General features: G+C 39.0%; 1 protein-coding gene across 1 annotated transcript in view; it reads left to right on the forward strand.

The window, feature by feature from the left end:
- Exoc4 (exocyst complex component 4) overlaps positions 1-16580 on the forward strand; it is a 691851-nt gene that overhangs the window by 629738 nt on the left and 45533 nt on the right. Inside the window, exons 16-17 of the mRNA XM_042695949.1 lie at positions 6864-7042; positions 10133-10292. Of these exons, the coding sequence (XP_042551883.1) occupies positions 6864-7042; positions 10133-10292 (339 nt within the window). The remainder of the gene's footprint in view (positions 1-6863; positions 7043-10132; positions 10293-16580) is intronic.

Below are 16580 nucleotides of genomic sequence, written 5' to 3' on the forward strand. Positions count from 1 at the left end.
ATCTGAGGTGGGACTGACTGAAGGAGAAGGTTCAGGGGAGGTGGAAATCACGAATCCCATTTTTGAGATGTTCAGTCTGCGATGCTCACGTGGGTGTCAATGTTAGTAAGCAGTTGGGGTGTGTTCTTTTGAAACTTCAGGATCAGAAACCTCAATGGTATGGTAATACATTTCCTCGTGCATTATTGTAGAGCATGATTAAAATTGTTAGAACACTGGCTTTTCTTTTGAAGTCTTTATAATACCTAGATTTTAAAAGTGCAAATGAGACTTTGGATCATTCATCAGCCATTGGGATGTGTCAAGATTAAGGTTAGACTTTGGGTGGTTTTCAGGTGTGTCAAGACTACTTTTGTATCTCATGTGCCTTTTCTATTCTTCATAACTTTGCCCAGTGAGTCCCTGTTTTGTTGCTTGAATAGAAAAAAATGCAGTAGCATTGCAGATTTGGAATCTGTTTTTCTCCGCATTATTTTATTTCTTATATTAACCTGTCCAGAAATAAAGGCTCTTGCTGTATGTTTTCTGATTTGTTTTATGATAATTTTTAGAATTGTTTTCCATTTATTTTCAAGCAGATAGTGAAATGAAGCAGGCATTTTCTATGAATAGATAAATGCAATAGACAGTGGAGAGGGGAAAAATAAAAACACCAGTTATATTCTGATACCTGCTACCTGCCTTGCAAAGAAAAACAAGGGAACACCAAACTAATTACTCTCAAAACTCCTGGAATGTGTGCTATTGATTGTGTGGTGCCAAGACGTGTTCTACATTCAGAATTACCTACTTGTGGTGGTGTTTAATTCCATGTGGGAGCTTTTCAACACGTCTCAGTATGATCTTTTAAATCCTTAACCTCTGTTCTGTGTTTTTTATTTTTGTACATCTTGGCAATACTATTCTTATAATGCAGAACATGTTTTAGTCATTATTTATTAACTTTACAAGAAACCGTACAGTGCTGTTAACACCCAACACCATATCTTCTTCAATGATGGTTTAAAAACAGAAAAAACTAATGTCAGATTGGATAAGAAAAAAAAAATGATTGAATTTCAGACTCATGGATACAGAATTAGCTTATCTTGACTATGAGAACACTAAACATGTTTATTTTTCCTAAATTAAATTTCCACATTTCCTCTATAGCATGGTTTTGACATTCATATTGCTTTCTGAATATGCTTCAATTTGTCTTTATCCCTCTCAAAGCCTGGTTCATAAAAGTAGCAGAATATCCCATGTACAGCTCCAATGGTAAATGTTGACACGCTCAGTTCGGTCCTGTTATCTCATTACAGTGACGATACACAGTGAATGAGCCAGGTCTCACTGATCACACTGTCGTGTAACAGCGTGACAGCAGGGCAAGTGCCAAGCTTTGTGGGGGCACAGCATGCCAGGGCTGTGAATGACACACACAGGAGCTTCTAGATGTGTCCTGATCACTGTTATTAGTAGACCCAGAACATGAACCTGAACCGGCCCTGCATGGAAGGTGATTTAAGAACTACCTGCCTTGGGCTGGGAAGGTAGCTCAGTGGTAGAGCGCTTGCCTTGCATGCCTGAGGCCCTGGGTTCAATTTCTAAGTACCACATAAGCAGGGCCTGAAGTGGCGCTGTGGCTCAAGTGGTAGAGCGCTAGCCTTGAGCTGAAGAGCTGAGGGACGGCGCCCAGGCCCAGAGTTCAGGCCCACGACCGGACCCCCCCCCCAAAAAAATTACCTGCCTTAAAACCAGACCCTGCCAAACAAGTACCAGGAAATGGGTACTTGCAAGAGCAAGGGGGCAAGGGCAGAGGGGTACATGAATAAAGGGGATAAGTGGGGAAACAGGGCGAATACAGTCAAGAATCCATTGGGTATACCACACAACTGAGAAAGATAAGGGAAGAGGTGGATCGAAGCGGGGTAAAAAGGATGACAAAGATTAAGATACATTTTATATAAAAACTGCATTGTCAAATGACAAAAAAAATAATTCAGTACATCTCTCAAAAATTACAAAAAGTAAGGGAAGGTTGTGCGGGGCGGGTGAGGAGGTTGACGGGTGACATTGATTAAGACACACTATATTCAGAAACTGCTTTGTTGAGTGGCAACTCCCTTGTGCAACTGATTAAAGATAATAAAAACATTTTTTAAAACCCCAATAAACTAAATGCTATTTCTCCAAGCAAAAGCTGTTGTTCCTTAAAGAAAATGAATTGTATGTTCACATTAGTCCACTTACTACTCCCCTGCACATCGGAGGTACACCTAAGAGTATGTGACCAATATCATTCTGTGACAATTAACTAAAGGTTGTTTTGTTCCCATCCAGCTGTGAAAAGCAATTAGAACTGACGACCTGTTGTCCAGGAGCTGCCTGATGAAGACTGGTTAGGTTCTGTCTCTGGCACTTTTGCCAAGAATTCACTGTAATAAGAGAACACAGATGGCCAGGCACGGTGGCGCACACCTGTAATACAAACTATGTGGAAGGTAGAAAGGAGCACAGAGATTCCACACCAGCCCGGGCAAAAAGAGTTAGAAAGATCTTACCTCAAAAACAAAGCCAAGAAGTGGTCTTACCTACCTGTAGTCCCATCTGTATGGGAGGCGGAGGTAGAAGGATATGGCCCAAGGCTGGCTCCAAGCAAATGTACAGAGCTATCTGAAAAATAGCTAAAAAGTAACAGGGGTAGAGCTGAGGCTCAAGTGGTAGAGTGCTTGCCTAGCCAAATGTGAAGCCCTCCCTTAAAACCCCCAGTCCCCCCAAAAAGACAAAGAGAGAGAAGATAAAAAAAAAAATCCATGTGTAAAAATTATTGATGAGTTATGCCAGCGAGGAGTCCCAAACAAGTTCAAATGCCAATGTTTGGTATATTCCCCTCCAGATACCCTGGTATCCTTAGCCCCTATTTTTCTTTAATATTGTTATAAGTCAAACAAAAAACATATTCATAAATCAAGCAGGTTCTGAGTTGAAGAACCCATCCAGACATTGCAAATCGCCTTCCACCCCCAGGCAGCAGCCCCTTTCCACAATGTGCAGCATCAGGCAGATGGCACCTCCAAGAGACGAAAGACCTAGTGAACACCATTAAAAGTTCAGAGTGATTTTGTTGTTGTTGTTCATCTTGGAACTTTAGAGAAGAAATTAAGTTGCCATTTGAATGCAAGGTGTCAGGAATGTCACCTTGATCAGCTGACTTCCCTCACCATCAGGTGGGCTCGGAGTGGGCTAAACAGCAACTGCCTGCCACCGTTGGGACGCCAAGTGTGCACTGTGTGAAAATCAGCCTTCCCGCTGTGCAATCAGCCGTGTTTGCGGAAAAACCTTAATGCCAAAGTCGCAGTAAGGTCAGCAACAGCATGCCAGAATTTAAAGAAAAATAAAATTTTGTTGGAATTAGACATTCACTGAATCTGTAGCATTTGGAAGGAAGAGTGGAGAACCTGAAACAGTAGTTTTCTCTCCTATCCGCTTTTACCCACAATGCCCTCACTTTCAGCCAGTTCCATTCTCTGCCCTCGGTAAGCCCTTCTCACCTTCCCCTCTCCCCATACTATGGATGGGACTCAGGGCCTCACTGTGGCTGGCAAGTCACTTTAGTCTTGTATCATGCTAGTTATCTTGACAAAGCTCATATCTGTCTATCCGTTATGGATCATCTCTCTTCATCCTCTCCATCCATCCTGTCTTCCCTCCCTTCCTTCCTCCCTCCCTGCCTCCCTTCCTCTTCTCTTCTTTCCTTCCTTCCCTCCCTCCTTCCTTCCTTCCTTTTTTTCTTCCCTCCTTCCTTCCTTTCCCTTTTCAATACTGAGGTCTGAACCCAAGTCTGACCTTTCCTTTATGTCCACTATTGAGATAGGATCTTACTAACTGCCTAGGCTACCCCTGAACTTGTGATCTTCCTGTCCTCCTGTCTTCTTCTCCTGAAGAACTAATAGTATGCTAGCTCCAAAGCTCATATCTGATTACATCATTTCACCTCTTAAAATTCTCCTAAGGTTTCTAGCATGAAGTCTGAATTCCTTACATGATCTCAAAAGCTATTACATGCCCCTGCCAGTTTCTCCAAGTCACCTTACACTTGTGTCATGTGACCTGTGTGTGCAGCAGAAAGGAACCACTCACCATCGTTCAGAATCATACAGCCTCATAAAACCAGATCTATTCATGTGGTATTCCCACTGCCTGGTGTTACACTGTCTGTAATTTACTGTAAATGTATTTTAATATAGATGTTTTGATTTCAACTAAGTGCTACACTACAGTTTAATTTTTACACAGTAGCAATCAGTTGCCCTAGGAATGAATCCCACTCCAGAGTTGGTCATCTTTCATTATATCAGAAATGTCACATTTGATAGGGGCTGTGAACAGTGCCATTACTGATATCTTTATCAAAACTGTACCCTTTACCAATTAACACATGGCTGTCCAAATTAATTTTTATAGGTGGAAATTAGTCACTATTAGCACCTATTAAGATGAGCACCAATCACTGAAAACAAAAAGTAGCCCAGCTATTTGATTCCGTGACATGAACAGGGTATAAGAACATCACACATCCTGTGCACAATGCGTCTCAAAATGGATCATACAGGCTGGTGGTGCAGCTTCATAGTGGAGCACATGCCTAGCATGTACAAGGGTGTGATCCTCCGTACCCCTGGAGAAAAAAAGAAAAAAGGAAAACAAGCACAAAATAAATGCAGTGCTTAAAACTAAAGCTTCCTAGAAGGGATGGGTTAGAGCAACAGGTTACAATGTTGTCAGACACTTTGTATTCATATACTGTTTTGTAGAATGGAACCTCTTTGTACAACTACTTAAAAACAATTAAAAAATTAAATAAAAAAACTAAAACTTCCTGAAGAAACACAAGAGCAAATCCTGTGACTTTGTTTTGCCAAAGAGTTCTTAAATAAAATGACTTTCCATAAAAATAAATAAATAAATGAAATTTCATCAGAATTGAAAACTCATTCTCTGACAGACATTATTAAAATGAAAAGGTAATTAAAAAAACTAAGAGAAAATATTTGCAAAATGTGGATTTGATAAGAAACTTATTTCCAGAATTTGTAAAGAACCTTCAAAACTTAAGAACACAATTTTTTTTAACTGAGCAAATGATGGGAAGAGATATATCACAAAATAGAAAACAAACACATAAAAATGTTTAGCCTTATTAGTCAATAAGGAAATACAAACTAGCCAATTGTGGTGGCATATGCACCATATTTTGAAAAACTTAGAAGGCACATGTCTTTAGATGGCACTGCCCCTCGCATCCTTTCCTGCTCCCTTAAGGAACTCAAGTTACCTAGCAATTCTGGCTCACCACAGGCTTCTGTCCTTTTCAGATGAGAAGGTATTTTGTGAGAGAAAGCTGTCCCTTCCAGTAATAAAGATTTTTCACACTTCCCTCTTCACTGTATGTCCTTCCTTCCTTCCTTCCTTCCTTCCTACCCAGAGGTAGGAGAATCCGGGTCAGAAGCCAGCCTAGAGAAACCAAAAGCAAATGAATGGGTATGTGCTTCAAATCTTTGGCTAGTACTAAACCCCAAGTTTAATCCCCAATAAATTATTTTTAAAAATTCAAATTAATACTACAGTGAGATACAAAAATGCATCTATTGTAATAACTGATTTTCTAGTGAAATATTTTTATTTAAGTAATTGTACAGTGGTATTCTAATTGAACTTGTCAGTTTATAATCAGTGTCACCATGTCCATCATTCTCCTCCGCCCATCTATCCCAACCACACCCATCCTTTCAAGTTACCCGGTTCCATTTTCACATATGTACATTGAATAGTAACGTCTGTTTGTGCTTCTTCTTCCTCTTTTCATACATCTGCTTCCCACACCTTGAGCCCCAACCCCCCCCCCCCAACAAAAAATGTTTCAGCTTCTTGGTATTTCATTTTGGTATTAGTTAGTATTTCGAAAGAGTTACACAATTGGAATCCTCTGTCTCCTGCATATACCGTACGTTACTCAATTTTTGTATCTATGCGTATGATTGTGTCTAAGGTTTTTAATTTAGATCTAACTTCTACATAGAAGAGAAGACATGCATCCTTTGTCTCTCTGGCCTGATTTACTTCACTTATATAATGTTTTCCAGGTCCATTTATTTCCTTGCAAATGACATGATATTATTCTTCTTGATCAATGAATAAAATTCCATTGTCTATATATATCCCACATTTTATTCATCTATTCATTCACTGTAGGACATCTGGACTGTTTCCATAACTTCACTATGGTAAATAGTACAGCAATGAATATGGGTGTACAAGTGTCTTGATTGTATCCTGACTTGTAATCTTTAGGCAAATGCCCCAAACTGGTATTGCTGGATTATAAGATAGTTCTAGGATTTGTTTTGTTTTGTTTTCAGGAGCTGTAAAATAAATATGGAAAGTTCTACTGTAAATTATATATCACAAAATCTGACTTTTTTCTGAACTTCAAAATGTTATATAAGAGGGGTTACAATTTAATGTGTCCATCTAATTGTCCCATGCTTCTTAATCCCTTCCATCATTCTCCATTCTGTCTACTCCTTCTCCAGGCTCCTTTCACATTGAAAGAAACCCACGAACTCATATATCCTTTATCACAAGCATATGCAGAAAGAAACAAAGATTACAGAAGGTCACTTGCTCAGATCAGCAGTTTGGTAGAACAACTAAGGGGGCATTCTGGTTTTAAAAACATTGGCAAGAAGATGATATAAGAATCTATGAGACCACTGCAGTTTCAGTTACTTTGGTACTATGATCTCGTGAGATCGTTACCTTCACTGGAAAGATGTGTTATTAACTGATCTTCTCATCTGTTTTGTTTTCTTTTTTAGAGTTCACTGTTTCCACTATCTCATCCCTCTTGCAAAGGAGGGGAACTACGCCATTGTTGCCAATGTGGAGAGTATGGATTATGACCCTCTGGTGGTCAAGCTCAACAAAGACATAAGTGCCATTGAAGAGGTCATGAGTGCCAGCCTTCAGCAGCACAAGTTCCAATATATCTTTGAAGGTCAGCTCTTCCTCTCTCTCTGGGAGTTGATGAGAAAGGAAGTGGGAAATTTTCCCTGTTTCTTTTATTACTGAAATTCAAAACTTGGAGAAAAATTATCTGCTAGTTTTAAGATTAGGGCTGCAATACTTAGCCTCTCCCCATGTGTGCAACATGGCTTCCAGCTGATCTGTTGACAGGGAAACAATACAGTACAGGTAACACAAGTACCTCAAAAGGAGCTCCTTTCCTAAAAAAAAAAAAAAAAAAAAAAAGCAAAAAGAGTCAAGCACCTGTAGCTCACACCTGTAATTCTAATCATTCATGAGGATGAGATCTTAGGATCACTGTTCAAAGCCAGCTCAAGCAAGAGAGTCTATGGTACTTTTATCTTTAATAATCAGCAAAAAGCCAGAAGTGGAAGTGTGGTTGATATGGTAGAGTACCAGCCAAGGCTGGTACCAGCAAAGCTCAAAGAGAGTGCTTGGGCCCTGAGTTCAAGCCCCAGAACCAGCATACACATAACAGAGAAAGAGAAAGGGACAGGAGAGGGGAGGTAAAGAAGGAAGGAAGGTAGGAAGGAAGGAAGGAAGGAAGGAAGGACATACAGTGAAGAGGAAAGTGTGAAAAATCTTTATTACTGGAAGGGACAGCTTTCTCTCACAAAATACCTTCTCATCTGAAAAGGACAGAAGCCTGTGGTGAGCCAGAATTGCTAGGTAACTTGAGTTCCTTAAGGGAGCAGGAAAGGATGCGAGGGGCAGTGCCATCTAAAGACATGTGCCTTCTAAGTTTTTCAAAATATGGTGCCAACCAAATTAACTGTTCACACTGAATGCTTCCCATAGGACTTTATCTCTCCAATAAAACACCTGGGATAATGAAATTAGAGAGAAAAGTTTTAGAAGTCCAGGTCCAGGGTTGAGTGGACCCATTGCATTTAAGCCTCTAATGGAGGTGCTACATGGCAGTGACAGGGAGTTAGTGGAGGAACAACTGTGTCTCTTATGACCAGAAAGGAGGAGGCTGGGTCTCTTAATGCTCTTGGTTATTGTCAAGCTACTAGTCACCTAAAGCCTTCCCACTAAGTCCCATCTCCTTCCACCACCTTCCAGCAGTGCAAGCTAGGACCCAAACCTATTAAGTCAAGAGCCTCAGAGAAACAGCTGAATTCTGTTAGGATTCCAAATTGTATTTCCTTTTTCTTAATTTGAGCAATTGACACATAGACCTGGGTGCCGAAAGCATTTGTCTTCCCACACAGCATAAAACCAGTATTGCCTAAGACAATACCTGGCAACAGACCGAAGATGGGAAAGTGAAACTGCACAGCCAGTGTTTGCTTTATGAAAGAGGTTACAGCAAAGTTGGGAAACGCCCAATTCTGTTTTCTTGTTCAGTTCTAAAAATGGAGTCCTAAAGATGGAGTTGTATTCTGTTGGAGATTTTACTCAAAAGGTACAGGTGATGAAAAGGTTAATTAGTGCTGTGGCATTATTAGTTTGGGAGCAAGTTATTCTTTCTCTCTCTCTCTCTCTCTCTCTCTCTCTCTCTCTCTCTCTCTCTCTCTCTCTCTCTCTTTTAAGTATACTGGGGTTTGAACTCGGGATTTTTTGTTTGTTAGGCAGGGACATGAACTACACCTCCAGTTCGTTTCTGTGCTGATAATTGTGGAAATGGGATTTTCTGTTTTGCTCATCCTGGCCTGGGCTATGAATTCGCACTGGTGCATTTCACCACCCCAAGTTTTTCTGTTGAGCTAGAGATCTCATGAACTCCCCCCCCCCCCCAGGCTACTCTGGAACTGCAATACTCCTAATCTCAGTCTCCTATATAGCTGGAAAACACATGCCATGGTACTTAGTTATCATTTGAGAAGAGGTCTTGAATCACGGTGCTCCCAATCTCTGCCTTCCAAGTAGCTAGGGTTACAGGCATGCATCACAGGTGAATGGCAAGTTATTTTTCTTTGCTTATGCTCTACAAAAGATATGCCTAGAATGTGGACAGGCCATGTTATACCATGACAGAATAAAACCACACCTGAATTTGGTTCACCTGAATAAGTGGTCCAGCTTTTAATGTAGAGTGTGTAGTTAGGTTTCATTTTCTCTGAATAAAGGCCTTTTTCTTCACTTTAACTGGTAGCACAGACAAGTTTGGGTCTTGAAGCATTGGGCAAGTGTAGCTGAAGCAGGAGAATGACTCTTTCTCACCCTTCTCTACTGTCACCCCAGTCAAGGGGAAACTTACTGGGAAGATACAGGAGGAATTGCGCTGATGATATGCCCTTCACATGATGTGCAACCCATGGTTACTTCCATGAAGGGACTCTGCTCAGGCCAACTTTGCAATAATAAAAAATAAAGGGAGGATGTTTACTTAGTGCTGGTGTTTAGAATTAAACCTAACTTTTAAAAATAAAAACTTAGGCAGGCACTGGTAACTCATGTCTATAATCCTAGCTACTCAGAAGGCTGAGATCTGAGGCTTATGGTTCAAAGCCAGCTCAGGACAAAAAAAAAGTCTACAAGACTCCTATCTCAAATTTACCACTAGAAAAAAAAAGTGGAGTTGTGACTCAAAGTGGTAGAGCACTAACCTTGAGCAAAAGAGCTCAGTCCCTGAGTTCAAGCCCCATGACCAACAAAAACCAAAATATAATAAAATAGAAATCTACATGTGCTTCACATTGTTCTGAACCATCTTTCTTCAGTTCAGTGACATGGGATATGCTGAAGAAGACCCATTAGTTTACAGATGTTCTGAGCTTCCATGTACCAAATTTTATAGACTGTAAGACAAAGCTTCACATATCAGAGCAAACTGATTGTGTCTTTTGTTGTCTTATGATCTGCTTGTCCTTTATGTTTTCTTTCCAGTTACCTTCTCTCCTGTTAACACTTTAGAAACAAAGCAGTCTTATTTGTAACTACTAAATCATGTAGAAATACTCTAGCATTATTTTAAGATAGAACCAGCTGACATGTTTTTCTTTGTTATTTAATTTTTTCAAGAATTAAAAGTAAGTAAGAAATCCTATGCACATTTCCATTAGATGCCACTAATCCACCTTCTCTTTCCTCCTGACTGTACTGTGCTCACCCTCAGGCCTGGGACATCTCATCTCCTGCATTCTCATCAATGGTGCCCAATACTTCAGGCGCATTAGTGAATCTGGCATCAAGAAAATGTGTAGAAACATTTTCGTTCTTCAGCAGAATTTGACCAACATCACCATGTCACGAGAAGCAGATCTGGATTTCGCAAGGTATGACAGAACTCACCTAGATTCCTTGTATTGAAGTTCATTGCTTGAAATAAGCTCTTAAAAAATAATGTTTTAAAAAAGCCAGAAGGAGACAAAAGAAGAGACAGAGAAGCAGAGAAAAGAGAGAGATAGAAAGAAAAATATTCTTAAATGATAGAGAAGATAATTTGACAAATTTCTATTGAAATTTTCATCCCTTAGGAAAATGGTTTTTCTGACCTAAGTTCTTCTTACAGAGCTTTATTAACTTTCTTTCCTGAATACAAGCATAATATGCTAATTGCATAAACTATGTAAGATAATAATGAAAAATAGGAACATTGCTCATAAATCTTTGGTGTGAAATGATGCTATTTAGGTATATTTTCCCTCGAGTTTGGGAGCAAATGCTGTATGCATGTGAGACTTTGTACACATAAAAATGCATATGATCTCTCTGCTTACAAAATTAGAAATATGTTGATATAATTTTGATCTATTTAATTGCATTTTCAATAAACACCATTCTTGGAAAACATTTTTCCAACACTCTTTATAAATATTAGTTTTACATCTCAACAAATATTCCAGTGCTATACTGGAACCATAATTTATTTTTTAATCATCTGTATCTGTTGGGCATGTGAGTTTTTTTCCATTTGCTTCTTTGTGTTAAGCAGCAAATATCAAACTTTCATTAAGCTGTCTGTCTTTTTCCAGTTGAAACCATCTTCTCTTGTTTATGCTGGGAGATAAGTGCTCAGCACTGTTCTTTCCTTTGTTTAGGTTTTCTGACTCAATTTTAAATATTTTTTTTCTTATATGACACATTTTCTTTTCAAATTTAAGAATTAATTTGATTTCCATTTATTTGGTCTTATCACTGTATATTAATTTAATTTGGTGTTTTAATGAATGCTTAAATGGTCTTGAAGAGGATGGATGATGGTTACGTGAATTATTTCATAAGCTCTCTCATTTTCAAAAAAAAACTTTGGCTAGGAAATACTTTTCTTTCAGCATGCGGAATACTCTTGTTTATTTGTTAATTCTGTGTTTTATCATGTGAATTTTTTATTCCTTTAGGGGTTCATGAAAAATTGAAATTATTTTTGAAGTATGAAATACTAGAATGCTAAAATATTATGTCATTCTGGCGTATATATTTGGATATTTGTTATAAAAATGAACCGTTTATGTTCCTTGTACCTTTCTTCCCCAATGTGTTACTGTTTGGTGCATTGTTCCCCTGTTCCACTGCTTCTCTGCTCTTTTCTTACCCTTACCCTGTTTCCTCCTAGTTTCAGGAAAGTGTGTGTGTGTGTGTGTGTGTGTGTGTGTGTGTGTGTGTGTGTGTGTGTGTGTGTATTCCCTGCGTGTGCATGCATGTGTTTTTTTCATTAAATTCCCTGTTTTAGGCTAAATTTGGTGGAAAGCCTTCCTTACTCAGATTAGGGAAACCAGGTGTGACTGAATGCTGCATTATTTGGCTGCTCTTATGGGAAATGATCTCATTATTGAATTAGTCTATTCATAATAACATTGACAAGGGGAAGTTAAGAACATGGAGGCCTGAGGGATACAGAGAACCATTACTAATTCTCTGAGGAGTATAATTCCTAAATTCAATCATCCTTTTTTAAATGATTTTTTTATTTTGCTGAAATAAGTAAATTGACACAGTTCTTGGCAGACAGTATGGAGCCCGAACATGCAACAGGGAAAAAAAAACCCTGACATGTGAATGGTGAAATTCAGGTTGGGCAGTACTGAAGTTGGCATCGGCAGACCATGTTCCAATGAAGTATTTCTTCAGGACATAATTGAATGGCAACTGAATCTTGCCTTTCACAGTTGGATTTGTGAATTATGTTCTAAGTAGTAGGTAAAAGCTGAATGGTACTACTACTATTCTATGTTATTCTTTAATGGATTGTGAATGGTAGTATAAACACATACCATTGGAGGTCAATGACCTTCTGATCCTGATTAAAAAGCCATCTTCCTACCAGGTGGTAAGTTCCAAGAGGCCAGAATTGTCTTGTTTCCTGGTCACTGGACCACAGTGAGCAATCACTATGTGTGATGAATGAATGAATGAATTTAAAATAAAGGCTCATATTGGTTTAGTTTATCTTTAACATCCTGAACATTTTAATTACTGACATGGTAAATTTTCTCAGAAGTTCATAGAAGTTTTCTTTTTAAAAAAAATATATATGCTTCCAATTTTTTCTTTGAAGACAAAGAGCATTCAGAAAGCAATCCTGTAGGCCTACTGTTCACCATCTCTCTGATCATTTTCTTTTGCTGTGCTATAGATCACCTTATAAGTAGTTTTTTCACCTCTTATTTGAGGGTCAAGTTTTATGAAATGGATTCTATCAGCTCTACCGAATTTGAAGCAATGTAAAATAAATATAAAAGCAATACCAAAATAGGCAGAAATAATAGACTGAAGCAGCATGCCTCAGCATTCCTTAAGCAATGTCTAATCAAGCATGGACAGCATCTGTATTTCCAGCAAATCTCTACAGGAATGTTATCTTCTAACACAGTAATTAATCACTAGTTGCCATGTGTCAGAAAACTTACTTAACAAGAAAGAGGCACAGTGCTCTTAATGGTTTTTTCTTTTCTTAATGGTTTTTTCTTTTTTTAATTGGCAGTGGAATACACAACACCTTTCTGTACTAAAGAAATAAAGGAGCTGAGACTGTAATCCTAGCCACTCAAGAGAATGAGATCTGAGGATTAGAAAGTTCATGAGACTCTTATCACCAATTAGCTACCAGAAAACTGGGAGTGGCATTGTGGTTCTAAGTGGTAGAGTGCTAGCTTTGAGCACCTAGGCCCTAAGTTCAAGCCTAACCAACCAAAAAGAAAAAAGAAGTGATTCCATTTATGTGGATTCTTCTGCTCTTGTCATTGTTGTCTGTCTCCCCTATACATGTCTATGCTATGAGTAATCTCTATTAGGTGGATAAAACATCTTAAAAAAGCAAAAATCAAGACCACTTAGCTAACATTATCAGAGTTACTGAGCATCCTTGGTCTCTATGGTAGTGATCACTCAAGCTCTACTGATCCTTTTAGCCAGACTCAGATACTGTGTCCAGGATAATTATGGTAGATAACCTGCAAAGTTGAAGAGCTTTTATAAGTGTACTTTTTTTTAGCTCTTTGCACCAAAGATCATCTGTACTTGACTTGCCATGTGCAATTTCAAAACTAAGTCGCAAAAGCTACCTCAAAATGCATGCTATAGTATTATAATGAGAGCTCTGAAGATGCAGAGAAGTCACCAATGTATCTGATGACCTTTGGAGTTTAAGATTTTAAAAGAACATTTATTTTTAAAAGAAAATACCAAAATGTTCTTCCCAGTTCTCTCTTCTCTCTTCTCCATTACACCTGCCTCACCCATCTCTTCCATTACACCTGCATCACATTTTTCTTCCATCTGTCCTGTGGCTTTACTTTCTACTTTCCTTCTTCAAAGCTCTTCCCTGTTCATTTTGGATTTCTTTAGGTTAGTAGTTCTCATTCTTAAATCTGACAGGAAGACAAGGTCTAACACATAAGAAAGCCTCTTTTTTCCTCCCTCCTTCAACCAACAAGTATTTAGTGGAAGTATATTTACTCTCAGTCCTACTCTCATGTGCATTGTGGATCAAGATAGAAACTAGTAAGTATTTCAAATGATTATATAACCAGGTGCTGGAAGGAGAATAGAAAGTAAAAAGTGCCAACATATACTAGAGGCAATCTGAAATTTCCGTATTCATGGAAGTCCTTAATGACACAGTAACATTTGAGGAAAAACCTAAAGGAAGAGAAGAGCTTGTTTGACATTTGCAAACAATAGAAAGGCCAGGGTGGATGGAATGAAAAAAGAAGAGGTCAGACATACGAGGTGCTAAAATCTTGAAGACCACTATACTGGCCTGGACATTTACTTAAAGGGAGTAGGAAGCTATTAATGGGTTGAGTTAAGAATGTCATAACATGAACCCTCTGGCTGCTGCACTGGAAATGTAGAGACTTGGGAAAGAAGCTTTAGGCAAGAGCAGAAACAGAAGGATCCATCCATTAGAAAACTTTCTAGGTAAAAGGTAGTGATGATTCAAACCAAGCCAAAAACTGGAGGTATGGCTCAAGTGGTAGAGTGTCAGCCTTGAGCCACAAACCAAGGGAGTAGTGGGTGCTCTGAGGTCAAGCCCCACTTCTGGCACAAAAAAGAAAATAAAGAAAGAAAGCAAAAATACTAGCATTAGTGAGGACAAGAAGAGGGAAGTTGGGATATAGTTTAAGGATCAAGCTGACAGCATTGGCCAAGGAATTGAAAGAGAACCAAAGGCCAGAGGACAGTGGCTCATGCCTATAATCCTACTTACTCAGAAGGCTGAGATTGGAGAATGAGGGTTTGAAGCCAGCCCAGGTAGGAAAGTCTGTGTGACTCTTATCTCCACTAAAGTGGAGCTGTGGCATCACTGTTATAGCACTATCCTTGAGCCAAGAAAGCTCAGGGACTGTGTACAGGCCTGGCCCTACGTTCAAGACCTGGCCCTGATTTTAAGCCCCAGGACCAGTACAGAGAGAGAGAGGGAGAGAGAGAGAGAACCAATGATGTCAGGTTTTAGTTCTCAACAATTAAGGCATGGAGATTCAAGAATCCCATATATATCCTACAGAATTAAGAAGCGTAAGGGAAAGGGTGGGTGGGAGAGGAATGGATGAGAATATTGAAAGGGGTGACAATGATCAAGATATATTATTTTCATAAACTGCTTTGTTAAATGGTAACTCTTTTATACAGTTACTTAAAGATAATTTTTAAAATGAGAGTAAGTTATTCTGTGTGTGTAGGCAGTTGAGTATATAGGACAGGGCATCAGATGGAATGAGGTGATATCATGAAGTTAAGTTTCTGTTGCTTTGTTTGAGATTCCTCTTAAAAAAATCTAAATAGTGATTTAAAAAGAGCTATGTAGCTATAGTAATCTGGAGCTCAGGAGAGAGGTGTGGGCTGCAGATATGTGTTTGGAAATCATCAGCTGATAGATTGGATTTAAAGCCATGAGAAAGAACGAGAGGCATACTCTTGATAGCAGCAGAAGTAAAGGGGAAGAGAGAGCCTTTCTGGAATGCTGAAGAGCCAGCAAAGGAAACTGAGAGGACAGAGCCAATGAAGAAGGAAGGTGATTTAGGAAGGGTACTCTCCTGGAAAGTCCAGTGGCGTGTTTAAGGATGAGGGTATCTTCTGTGCCCAAAGCTGCCGTGGGCTAACAGCACTCAAGATGGAGAACCAGCTGCAAGTGGGCGTGACAAGAGGCCTGAAATGCTCTGATCTGAACTCCTTTTTTCTACCTCTACAATTTATCCAAGTGTAGGAGGAAGCAGCCTCAGGAGGAACAGACACCTCACTCCACAATTCTACAGGGTCTTGTACAACTAGAGCAAATGAAATTGCGATGGAATATTTGTAGGTGATACACTGAAGACCAAATCGAGAGTCTCGGTCTCATCTGCAGGTTGACATCAACCTGATGAATCATATTGAGAGCATGTACTCGCAACATGATGAAAGTGGCACTGTACCTCTCTGGTCCTCTTTCTCTAAAACCATAACCCCAGTGAGATCATAGCAAAGACATCAGAAAGATTCTAATAGAGGGACATCCTACAGAAATGTAAGCAGTGCTCCTCCAAACTGCCAAAGTCATCAAAAACTGGGAAAGCTGGATCTGTCTCAGCCAAGGAGAGCCAAGAAGACATTACAACTAAATGTAATATAATCTCCTGAGCGTGGTCCTGGGATGGGAAAGGAACATTAGGTAAAAACTAAGGGAGCCCGAATAAACTATGGACTTTTATAATAGTCCATTAATATTGGTTCATTAGTTGTGACAAATGTTCCATACTAATGTAATAGGGAAACTGGGTATGAATTAAATGAGAACTCTGTGCTAGCTTCTCAATTTTGTATAAATCTAAAACTGTTCTAAAAAAAAAAAGTCTATCAATACAAATAGGCAAAGGATTTGAATAGACATTTATCCAATAAAGATATATTCATTTTGAGTATGAAAAAAGGTTCAACATCATTTGCTGTTAAAGAAATGCAAATCAAACCCATGATGAGATACCACTTTATACCCTCCAGGATTGGAATAATAATGAAAAAAATGGACAGTAAAAGTGTTGACAAGGATATGGTGAAATTGGAACTCATTTGTTGCTAGGGGGAGAGTAATGATCAATATTAATCCTAGGCATATACTCAAGAGAAATGAGAGTAGGCACAGA

The sequence above is a fragment of the Dipodomys spectabilis genome, unplaced genomic scaffold (genome assembly GCF_019054845.1).
Source record: "Dipodomys spectabilis isolate Male_0828 unplaced genomic scaffold, ASM1905484v1 ptg000197l, whole genome shotgun sequence".
Lineage (NCBI taxonomy): Eukaryota > Metazoa > Chordata > Mammalia > Rodentia > Heteromyidae > Dipodomys > Dipodomys spectabilis.